Source organism: Palaemon carinicauda, chromosome 42 (assembly GCF_036898095.1).
Source record: "Palaemon carinicauda isolate YSFRI2023 chromosome 42, ASM3689809v2, whole genome shotgun sequence".
Classification (NCBI taxonomy): domain Eukaryota; kingdom Metazoa; phylum Arthropoda; class Malacostraca; order Decapoda; family Palaemonidae; genus Palaemon; species Palaemon carinicauda.
In genome coordinates, this window is record NC_090766.1 from 36,717,888 (window position 1) to 36,730,387 (window position 12,500).

General features: G+C 42.0%; 2 protein-coding genes across 2 annotated transcripts in view; both read right to left on the reverse strand.

Moving 5' to 3' along the window:
* LOC137633185 (uncharacterized) overlaps positions 1-12,500 on the reverse strand; it is a 119,266-nt gene that overhangs the window by 26,269 nt on the left and 80,497 nt on the right. The window lies entirely within an intron of this gene.
* Positions 278-3,870, reverse strand: LOC137632948 (uncharacterized). The gene is made up of 2 exons (XM_068365073.1): positions 2,965-3,870; positions 278-2,778 (listed from the first exon to the last, which is right to left on the reverse strand). Exons 1-2 carry the CDS (start codon positions 3,139-3,141, stop codon positions 637-639), a joined length of 2,319 nt encoding a protein of 772 aa, XP_068221174.1. The 5' UTR covers positions 3,142-3,870; the 3' UTR covers positions 278-636.

Here is a 12,500-nt window from a genome sequence, read left to right on the forward strand (position 1 = left end):
GCTCAATGCCTGATACATTTCATAGGAAATACTCCTTTACTTTCCATATGAATTATGGATGGGGAGTATGAAAATCAATTGTCTGGCTCTCGTATGGTTTGATTCACTCATCAGGTTTTAGGCATATTTGGTACAAATACAAGTACATTGGTTTTAAAAATACTAAGAACAATTACAAGTACTTAAACTTAAGCTTGATGTATTCACTCACACACACATTTTATATATATATATATATATATAGTCAGTTGGGGAAAAAAAAAAACAAAATTGCAAAAAAAATGACTTACTCGCTTGTATTTTTATTGATTAGAAAAAATAAAGGTGGAGATCTTGTGATGAGCATGTGGAAACATTACCATGCAGTTACATTTAATTTCCTGTAAAAATAAATTTTTTATGATTTTTTTTAGGGTATTTTTTCTTACCCGAAAAAGGGGGTAAGAAAAAACATGGTTGGGGTAAAAAAAAACTACCTCCATTTTCGCTATTTCAAGATAATTTAGAGGTCCTCTTGTGGCTCAAGGTAATTTAAAATAAAATGTCTTCTATTTCATATAACTTAACACATAGTTCATTAATTCATTATGAGAAATGTATGGTATTTCATTTAATGTTTTTACACCAATCTCATTATTAACCATTAAAACTTAAAGAATATTTCCTAAAAGCACTCAATGCTAGCTTATCGGGAAATTTGAAGTAACCCCCTTTTATTGTATCTGCATTTGCAGGACCAAAAAATACAAATTCAGTAGAAACAATCTGAATATCTTTAGATAGTGGTTGCATCCATGTGAGTTTTTCTGGGTCAGATGAAATGCTTTTCCTTCTTAAAAAGTCCACTTCTACAGATGAAACACTTTCATTTTCATCATATTCAAAAGTCTTGGTAATCTTACCCCAATAGTAAGACTTTGTAGGAGTAGAATAAAAAACTGCATAAAATTTTCCTATAGCACTGTCATCTAACACTGGCATTTGGAATAATTCTTCTTCAGGAACGTTTTCATCTGCAGGGATGTGCTCTTCGACTGAAGATTCTTCGTCCATAGCATCTGTATCATCTGTGTTCTCTAGTTCCATCACTGGTTGTTGGTCATCCTCCTCTTCTGAGTCACTGTCTGAGGAGATTTTGCACTTTCTCTTAGACTTAGATTTGCTTTTATTTTCTAATTGTTTTGTGATTTCTTCTCCTGTTATGATTTGGGCTTTCATATTTATGCGACGACGTGTGGGCTTGGATGTATTTGGTGTCTTCCATCTTGCCTGCATAACAGTCCCTAATGTTGTTTCCTCATTGGATTCTTGTAGAATCAAACTGTAGCGCATATTATCAGGGGCTCGTCGTTGAATTTCCTTATAAAGCACATCAATTGGTAAGGAATGTAGAATTCTGTTCAGCTCAGAGTCCGAGTATTTCGAAAGGAATGGATCATTCTTATAACTTTTACTAATGTTTGATGTTGATGCTTCTGACTGAGGTGTTGAAGCTCTTGTAGCAGGAGTAGTTGGTCTTGTGGTGGGGGTAGTTGACGGACAAACTGGAGCAGGTATAGGTGTGTCTAAGGATTCTGTAAAATCTTTAGAAACAGGAGTTGAAAGTGGCAGTAACTGGTTTTCATTTTGCTCTGAGCAATCCTCATGCATGGGGTCAAATGGGTTTTCTGTGTGCTCTGCTGTATCCTCATGCAGAGAGTCCAAAAGTGGTTCTCCATTGCCATCCTTTGGTGATCCCATTGTTAGCCATTTTTCATAAGTTTTAAGTTTTAGGGGATTCAGCCTATTTTTTTTATATTTATCCCTGTTGCAGGGATAAATCCCTGTACTCTCGAATCCTTTCGTTACATTCTGTGGGGAGAGTCCTTTCTCCCAAACTGAGCATAGCATATTTACAAAACCACATTTTCTCAGTGGTTCTCGAGCTCCTGTTTTATTGACATGATCATTCAAAGCATATTGATAGTAATTCTTCAATGGGGCAAAACAGGTAACATCAAGTGGTTGAAGAACATCAGTACAGTGAGCAGGAAGTTTTAATATTGATATGTTTTCTTTCTTGGCCAGTTCAACAGTTGCTATTGAGGTATGACTAATATGGCCATCGAGAATTAACAGTAAAGGACGCCTGTCTTTTGTTTTGTCTACGAAATACTTGAAAATGTCCTCGAAGATTGGTGTTGTCATCCAACCATTTTCAGAAACGGCATATTGTGTTCCAGGAATGTCTTGTGTACCTTTCCAGGTACTTTGCATGTGCTTTCCTCTAAATACCACTACAGGAGGAAGAGTAGTACCATCTGCACAACACATAGCAAGAACAGTGGTATTTTCCCGATTTGCTCCACAGACAACATGTATGGTTTTCTTCCCCACTGAACCTATGGTCTTACATTTGGAGGGGTCATGAGGAAACCCTGTCTCATCAAGATTCCAAACACATTCTGGTCTATTACTTATACCAAGACGTTCTTGTGCTCTCTGAAGTAAGTCGTAATATCCAAAAATCACAAAAGGGTCAGCAGTTACATTTTTTCGAGCTAACTGCATTGTTCCACCCTTTTTTAGACGAAGATTATGTCTACTGAGAAATGAAGCAGCCCATTCGTAACCAGGACGACCACCCACGAAAGGGGTTGGAATCTCATTGGCGACTACATAATCGTGGACAATACCCATAAATTCTGTCATGGTTGGTCCAAAACCCATCTCCTCCATCTCCAGAAGTGCACTCTTCAGCTTGTCCTCTATCTCAGGAGAGAGGGCTGTCTTCCAGCCCTGAAAAGAGAGTGCAAAATAATATAATCTACTTTCTATTTGAGAGGAATTCTTTTCAGTTTGGTTCATTGAAATGTGAGCGATAGATGGGCTTGATCATACAATTTATTCTAAGTATTCTTTGAATAAAAAAGTTGAGAAACACATCATTTAGTTGGGGATGATACAAGTTGAACAGTTGCTTACCCTTTTATCGGTGTGTTCTTCTCCGATAGTTAATGCTCTGTTTCGGAGCATAGAAATTGACATACAGTACTTCAATGCAGTTGACCGCACTGAAGCTCCATGCTGTATTTCTTCTAATGCTCTCCTCACGGTTTCTTCATTCCAGGGTTTGATTTTCTTTTTGTAGTCACGAGGCATTTTTCAAGAGCTCGGGTTGCACCAGCTAACTCTATGGCAATAACCTTAATACTGAACCTCACACTTGGGAGTTTCTTTCCCATCAGACCTTACAATATACCAACCTGTTAAAACAAATTCAAACATGTTCAAGCAGTGGTAGCTTACGCACACAGGCAACACTTCAGAGGAAACAAGCTAAACTACTAGCACTTGTTTGGTTATAATAAGAAGAACATGGGGTTAGAAAAAACACCACATGGGGTAACAAAAAATACCACATGGGGTAACAAAAAATACCACATGGGGTAACAAAAAACACCACATGGGGTAAAAAAAAATATCATGATGAGTTTTTTCTTACCCCACTATTTGGAAATTTGCTGGGGTAAAAAAAAACAGCCCTTATGACACTAATCAGTAGAGGCTGGTGATCTGGGACCATTAGACCGCCACTACAACTCTATGGGGACTACAACCCATGTTTCACAAATCTCCGAAATCCATCTGGTGTAAAAAAAAAAACAGAAGTTTGTGAAAGTCAATAATAAGTTTTAGAGACCCATTTTTCAATAGCTTTACACTGATGGCGTTGCATATTCCTAAATATAATAATTAAGGAAATCTGTAACATGGACACATAGTTAATGAGTTTATCTTCATGTTTATAGCATTAAATGATAATTTTTTTTTCTGAAGAGGGGGGGAGGGCCATGTTTTTTCTTACCCCAAAAACCCCCATGTTTTTTTTTCCCCCAACTGACTATATATATATATATATATATATATATATATATATATATATATATATATATATATATATATATATATATATATATATATATATATATATATATATATATATATATATATATTATTTGTGTATATATATTTCCATGTACTGTATAACGGATTTTAAGCGAAGCGAAAAATCTTTTTTTGGGTGAGATAGCCATGTCGTCCTGATGGAAGGTTCCTTTAAGTAGCTTCCTAGGGTATATTTGACTACAGTGATATTCCCAGAGAATTTACCTTAAGGTCTCCAGAATTCTAACTCCGGGCACGAATATCCTTAAAGTTTCCTTTAAGGATATAACATAATATTAGGGGACGTATATCTTGATACGACACATAGCAATCTTCACCCTGAATAGCGTTTTCGCTTCGAGGGGGAAAGTGGCAAAATTAGAAGGGGTGCCGTTATTAAGTACCCTTCCTTCGTTACTATCTGAGTATCTAGATGGCGCCATCATCGCCGCCATGTTTATTCCTTGTAGCATTGAGCAAGGTGCTACAGATACAGTAGTTTCGGGAGGGAACCTGCCACGGCCTTTTCATAGAAAGGAAGGCGGGCCCATCAGGACGGCATGGCTATCTCACCCAAAAATAGATTTTTCGCTTCACTCAAAATCAGTTTTTTGGGCTCAGGCCATGTCGTCCTGATGGAAGGTTACCAGAGCATTAATGTATCTGTGGATTTCCAAATGTGCCTTAACCTCAAGACAATATTCTGACTCTATCGGCGTGAGCCTGGATAGAGCGTCCGCCGTCACATTGCGGAACCCTTGAAGGTGAACTACTGATAAGTGCCATCTCTTCATTTCCGCCAAGCGGAAGATGGCCAACATCACTTGGTTGATTTGGGGTGATATCGAACCTTGAAGATTCAAACATCTCATTACCACCTCGCTGTCCAGAATCAGTCTTATGTGGACTGAATGGCGAGGGGACAATTTCTTCAGTGTAAGAAAGACTGCCATGGCCTCCAAAATGTTGATGTGGAAGGTCTTGAATAGAGAGGACCAAATCCCTTGGACTTTCCGTTAGTGAGAGTGACCTCCCCATCCTTCCTTTGATGCGTCCGTGTGGATGATGACTGAAGGTAGAGGTGGTTGCAGAGGCACCGACCTCTTCAGGTTCTTGGCCTTCGACCATGGCTTGAGAAGTGATCGTAGTCGAGTCGGTATCAGTCCTCTTAGATCTCTTAGAGCGTTTGATGCATATCTTCTCCAGACTCCTGATGCATCCTTTAACTGTGCTCTTAGCACAGGGTCTGTCACTGATGCAAACTGAAGGGAGCCCAGCACTCTCTCCTGTTGGCGTCTTGATATCCTGTTGGATTTCGGTAGTCACTTGACAGATCCCGCTATCTCTCTCCTCTTCTTTGGTGGAATGGAGAGGCGGTGTGACTGTAAGTTCCAATGTATTCCAAGCCATTGAAACTCCTGAGCTGGAGATAGTCGAGACTTTTTGACGTTGATCTTGAATCCCAGATGTTCCTGGAACTGGATCACTTTCTTGGATGCTTGCATGCATTCCGTCGTGAATGCTGCCCACGCCAGCCAATCGTCCAGGTAGGCTACCACCTGGACACCTTCTAGGCGTAGTTGTTGAATGACTGCATCTGCAAGCTTTGTAAAGATCCTTGGGGCTATATTTAGTCCGAAGGGCATGGCTCTGAAGACGTATTTCTTCTTCTGTAGCCTGAATCCTAGGTAGGAGGAGAGTTGGCGATTGATTGGAATATGCCAATAGGCATCTGCATGTCTATGGAGACTGTGTACGCCCGTTTTGGCAGCAGGGTCCTTATGTGTTGAAGGGTCAGCATCCTGAACTTGTAGTTTTCTATGAACTTGTTGAGTGGCGACAAGTCCAGAATGACCCCGAGTTTGTCCGAGTCCTTCTTGGGAACACAAGACAGCCTTCCTTGGAATTTGATGGACTTTGCCCTCCTTATCACCCGTTTGCTCAAGAGTTCTCCGGTATATTCTTCCAGGACGGGGGTGGAGTGTTGGAAGAATTGACGAAATGATGGTGGAGCTGTCTTCCAGCTCCAACCTAGTCCGTTCTTGATCAGGCTGTGGGCCCAGAGATCGAAGGTCCAGCGATCCTGAAATGATTGGAGTCTTCCTCCTACCGCAAGCATCTCATTGCTTCTGTTGTCCAGAGGACTTGCCTCCTTGACCGCGCCCTCCCCTACCCACTCTTCCTCTTGAGGGGCATCTAGAGGAACCTCTATTTGACCCTCTACCTTTAGGGTGAAAGGTAGTGGTCTGCCTCTCATAGTCGGGAGTAAAGGCTGGTGACTGGGTCACCATCGGTTGGGGTACCATCTGGTAGGTGGGTTGGGGTTGTGCCACCATCTGGGGCACCGCGGTCATGGGAAGTTGTTGTTGTCTGGCAGGGCGAGAGGGCAGCCTTGGGCTCTTTTGCTTTCCTTTTCGGTTGGGGACCCTCATCCGGGGAAGACTTCCTTTTAGCCAACATACCCCACTTTTGGAGAAGATTCCTGTTCTCCGTGGCAGCCTTGTCGACTATTTCCTTGACCACTCCACTCGGGAAGAGGTCCTTTCCAAGATATTGGAAGATATCAACTTCCTGGGTTCGTGCTTCACCGCAGCCGAAGCAAACACAAACTCCCTACATGCCCTTCTGGCCCTAACAAAACCATGTAGGTCCTTGACCAGTGTTGCTAAGTGTGACTTGGCCACGACCATAAACATATTTTTGGTCACTTGCCATTGCCTCCAGGGTAGTCTGGAGGGACACAGATGCGGCAAGCCTTTCCTTTGTCTCTTGCTCTCTGCGCAAGAGAAAGTCAGACAACTTAGGGAGGTTTTCACTGAACTGACATCCAGCAATATCCGCCTCCAACTTCCCGACTGAGAAGGTAAGATGTATTTCCTTCCAGTCCTTGTGATCTATAGGCAGAGCTAGGGATAAGGGTCTACACTCCTCAAGTGTAGGACAAGGTTTCCCAGCTTCTACTGCATTCATCACTGCCTTGAACCCTTTTTCCGCAAAGGGAAATGCCAGTGTAACTGGAGCAAGAAAAGAAGGATGTTTCTTATTCAGGGCTGGCACTTTGGAGTTAGTGAAGCCCCTGTCTTTCAAACTGTCTTTCAAACTCCTTAGACACAGGTTCCGCCTCCAGACGGACGAAGCAGTCTGGATAAAACTCAAAGCTGGGCCAAAATCGACATATTCAATGAGGACGGCTCTCAGCTTCTCTGAAATAAAAATCTTCCCGTTTGTGATCGGCATGTACTCTGCATGCCTCCAAGGGTTTATTTCAGAACATGAAGGAAGATCCTTCACGTTGAGTCTCTTGTGAGACCCACGGGACGCTGCGAGATGATGTATCTCCTTCTTCAATGCAGCTTTCCTTTCTTCACTCTGCTTCTGAAAATTCTCCATCATTGACATGAGGGTAGACAGGTTCTTCCCCATTTTATCAGATGGAGGAGCAGAGGACGTAGAGGGCACTGGTTCTGGGGCTGGAACCGACGAAACGGACACCGATTCGACTTCATCCTCTTTGGTTTCAGGAGCCAAGGTAGACTCCTCTTCCTGACCTTCCGCAAGAAGGTCCTTCTCAGTGTCTTCTGACACCTCTGACATCCTCTCGTCTACATGGATGTCCTTCACCGCATCCGAGACATCCGTATCTATGGAAATCTGGACGTAAGGGATCTCAGGGATCGCAGATGCCTTAGGGAACAGATAGGCCCGCATCCGCTCATTCGGAAAGTAAGGCTCCGTGGTGTTCTTCTGGAAGCCACGGACCCATCTACACAGCTTACTCCGTGCTGCGTCCCTTGACTCCGTTGTCTTGGGGTCATCAAAGGCCTCAGTAGTCAAGGCTTTGCTTACATTACATACCTGGGGGTCCCAATACTTGAGAGTTCCCTTGGTAATGGAACAGAGGGAGTGCGCCCTGCACTCCAAGTGGACGCAGAAGTCCTTGCTCCTGAAGTTGCAGAAGACTCGCAGGCACTTAGGGTGGTCCTCCTGTAAAGAGAGGAAAACAAAATGAGTATATGGTAGTTCATCTCACTTGATAAATTATATAAATATTATTAATAATATTTTGCATTTTATTGCATACAGCTTAGGATAGGCAAGCTTGAAATGAATTAGGAAAGACATACATGTGTCTCCTGTCCAGCCAATTGCTGTGACCTCCCTCAAAATTAAAGCCTAGGGTTATCCTATTCAGGAGGCCCATTGGAAGAGTTCTATCCTGTAAGGATAGATAAGTGTAACTTAACATTGACTTCCAAATGGTTTAATGAGGGTCATTTGTAACTGATCATCTATCAGTGTATGAAAAGAAATTTCCTTTCCTTATATATCATGGTCTCAACAATAGACTGCGCATGGACACACAGAGTATGCTGGAAATTTAATTACTGTATACTTTATACTATAGTTTTCTATCTGCAGTATGATCTATACTACAAATATACTGGCTACTGTATAGTCATATACTGTAGTTCTAGCCGGCATGTTGCCGGAAAGGCTAGCACCTGGGACAATGCGCCGGCTGGGATGCTGCCGGCCACGGGCAGGTCACCGACTGTCGGCGCACTAGTCCAGCTGGCATCTTGTCAGTCAGGGTAGTGGCCGGCAGTCTGAACCCGACAAGTCAGTTGTGCCGGCGGCTCGTTGGCTTCCGGCACGAAAGTCCAGCCAGCACCTTGCTGGCTAGGGTAGTGGCCGGCAGCTGCCGGTTAGGTTAGTATCCGGCGGCACTAGCCGATAAAGAGAGAGAAAGCAAGGAGTGAAGGATTATGTAAGAGCTCGGTCTTACTGCCTTCCTCCAGAATGAGGGTTCAAATGGAAGGGGAGAATGTATTGTTCAGGCTTCCACCCATCCACAACCATTGCCTGTCTCAGCCGGCCACAGGTTTGTGAATGGCAGTCCAAGAGAGGACTGAATAACACTCTACAGTAAAGGGATCTTCTGCCGGCAGCCGGCCCAGCCGGCACAACTCTCCCGGAGCCTTGCGTCCATAAGGGAAAGCTGAGCGACTAGGCAACTACAAGCGGAAGCCCAAGCCGACCCTACAACCTGTCGGCAAGCGGTGAAATTGAAGGACGACGGCCAAAGGGTTGCAATGGCTAGGCCATTACTAAAGGACAGAGGGGGGAGGGAAAAGGGTCCTGCAAGAGTTGTGGCAGGAGCCGGAAGGGTTGCTGGTCCTACCACACCCTAAAGAAACTGTTTCAGTATCGGCGCCATCCTAGGCGGCAGGAGAATATCTATTCTCCAGCCTAGGGTCTGCAATGCAGTTAAGGGGCCGGCAGCAATCTTGCCACCACCCCTAAACAAGAGAGAAACAGAGTTCCAGTGCCGGCGCCATCCTAGGCGGTAGAAGAATTTCTATTCTTCAGCCTAGGGTCTGCAAGCACAGGACTAGTCTACTAGACCACAGGGAGAAGGTGGCAAAATCATATAACCCCTTCAAGTGCGGTCTAGAGAGGTCTAGCCTCCTATGCCAGCCGCGTAATCCGACAGGGGAATGACTATTCACCCTGCGGCCAGCTGCCGACACAAGACTATCTACTCTGAGGTTCTGACTGAAACCCAAAACCTGCCATCTGCAGTTAAGTGAAGGGACAGAAAACCCTAGCCTAGTCCTGCCTGAATGACAACTCGAGGCACGACCAACTAGGGTTGTAGCCTAAGGCTACACTCAGAGGGAAGGAGGGATTACCCTTAAATCTCCACTGGAGACGAGTATCACTTTATACAATAATTCTAGGAGATATCCATCCCCGCCTGAATTGATAAAACGATACACGAGGGTAACCGGGGAACATGTATGGAAGTATACTAAAGCCACTAGGCTAGTAGCCCAGTGGCAGCGAGAATAGACTACCTAAATCACCGAAACTCTCATATACTATCTTAGATGAGGAAATTTTATATGCAATCAACATATCTCACATGTATAAATTGCCTAAATAGCTTCATTTAAATTTATTAACACTAGGAATGTCTATTATATCATGCATGAAAGTAAACTGAAACGCCTAGGCTAGGAAGCCTAGCGTAAGCAAGGTTCGGTTACCTAAATCGCCGACACTATTACGAATACTATCTGCATAATATAATTAGCTCCTAGCAATGAAGACTAAATAGCTATCTTTATTTATGCTATTTATACCGGGAAAGTCGTTCTGGCTAACTAAATAACTCATGCGTTACGAACGACAGCGCCCATGACGCCTCCGGTTCATGCAACAGCTCTCCCACTAAGTTAACTTAATTTGATTTAATTTCACTGTGAGGCAAGAGCTAGAATTTATACAATGTAAAGATCAAATACTCAACTTTCCAGAGGCAGAGGAGGCTGGAGATTGCATGATAAATCCAAAAAAATCCAAGTAACGAGAGAGCAACGGGGAAAATCACCGAGCGAGATCGCTACAGATAAAGGAATAAACATGGCGGCGACGATGGCGCCATCTAGATACTCAGATAGTAACAGAGGAAAGGTACCTTGATAACGGCTCCCCTTCTAATTTTGCCACTTTCCCCCTCGAATCGAAAACGCTATTCGGGGTGAAGATTGCTATGCGTCATATCAATATGTACGTCCCCTGATATTATGCGATATCCTTAAAGGAAACTTTAAGGATATTCGCGCCAGGAGTTAGAATTCTGGAGACCTTAAGGTAAATTCTCTGGGAATATCATTGTAGTTAAATATACCCTAGGAAGCTACTTAAAGGAACCTTCCATCAGGACGGCATGGCCTGAGCCCAAAAAAATATATATATACACAAATATATATATACACATAAATATATATATATATATATATATATATATATATATATATATATATATACATAAAACAACAGTATAGAGGACGAGAATTTAACAAGTGGGAGGCATAAAGTATACACCAAACCACGAAGAAAAAAAATTATTTTCGTCCAATCTACATATCAATTCTAACGATGTCAATAAAACTATTTTAATATATTGACATATAGAAAAGATGAGACCTACAGTCTATAGAGTGGTATAGAACCATTTCAGGAAAGGCCAGATATTTTAGGAGAAAAAATGTTTTATGTAGTTTTATTCAATTTACTACATCAGTGACCCGGTCCTTCACGTGTAACTTACATTAAGCAATATAATACAAGTGTTCGTTGAATTAAGAAATAACAAGTTCTGCCTGCTTTGCAGTTCAGTGACTCTGGACTGTCAAAAATGAAAATATTCTTCCTGTTTCCATTTTCCTTCACTTATCAACATGCCTTTGTCACGATTAGATTCTTTTCCTTAAGCCTTGGCTAGTTAAGGACATTCACTATTTGATTCTTTCATTTAAGCCTAGGCTAATTAAGGACATTCACATTTGATTCTCTTCTTCAACCCTTGGCTAGTTAAGGACATTCACTATTTGATTCATTTCTTCAAGCCTTGGCTAGTTAATGACATTCACTATTTGATTCTTTTCTTCAAGCCTTAGCTACTTAAGGACATGCACTATTTGATTCTTTTCTTCAAGCCTTGGCTAGTTAAGGCCATTCACTATTTAATTCTTTTCTTCAAGCCTTGGCTACTTAAGGACATGCACTTTAATTCTTGTCTTCAAGCCTTGGCTACTTAAGGACATTCACTATTTGATTCTTTTCTTCAAGCCTTGGCTAGTTAAGGACATTCGCTATTTAATTCTTTTCTTTAAGCCTTGGCTCGTTAAGGACATTCACTATTTAATTCATGTCTTCAAGCCTTAGCTAGTTAAGGATATTACGTTGCAAGAAAAAAAAAATAATAATAATATAAAACCAGTACCGATTTTGACCAAACTTGGTAGTCCTGTTGGAAATGGCACAAAGATAAATCATTTACACATCAAATTAAAAGTACGCAGCAGTATTTTGAAAATAATTTCAATGTTAAGTAAATGGCAAATATTTTGGATAGTTTATTATTTATTTTTGAACAACATAACGCAAAAGCTACTTAAACAATTTCAACGAAACTTAGTGATATGCGGGGTATGACCCAACGACAAATCCGGTAGATTTTGAAGAAATTACATCGAAGTACGAGGACGCAGTCGAGTTAAGACCACAATTAGACTGCCTGGCGTGGCAAAGGCATGCTCTCTACCAAGTGCCCCTCTAGTTTGTGATGCATAAGTGTTTTTGGAATCTCAACTCGACAGATCAACTTTAATTTCCTGTATGGTTACTTTAACCTTAGTTTTATTAGTTTAGTGAGATCAATGTTACTCTATGAACATGAATCGTGGCATGACAATGAAACAATCTCCAATAGATTCTGTAGATTTGAGAACAAAACCCTCAGAAGAATATTGGGAGTTAAATGTCAGAACAGGATTAGAAATGAATCTATAAGAGATTACTCGACTGCCATATGTGGATGAGATCATGATGAGGGGTAGATGGAGATGGTTTGGGCATGCCCATCGCACTTCCCAAGAGAGATTAGTTCACCAAACGTTCAGCTGGGCTCTACAAGGCACTAGAAGAGTTGGAAGACCCAGGCCTACATAGCCAAGGATTACAAAGCGTGAAGTAGGAAATGACGAATGGAGAAGTTAAAAGCT

Bases quoted from the DNA above. Each gene is read 5' to 3' on its own strand.
- LOC137632948 (XM_068365073.1), bottom strand. From the start codon at position 3,141: ATGCCTCGTGACTACAAAAAGAAAATCAAACCCTGGAATGAAGAAACC. The intron at 2,779-2,964 runs GTAAGCAACTGT...CTCTCTTTTCAG, and splicing joins AAGAACACACCGATAAAAGG to GGCTGGAAGACAGCCCTCTC.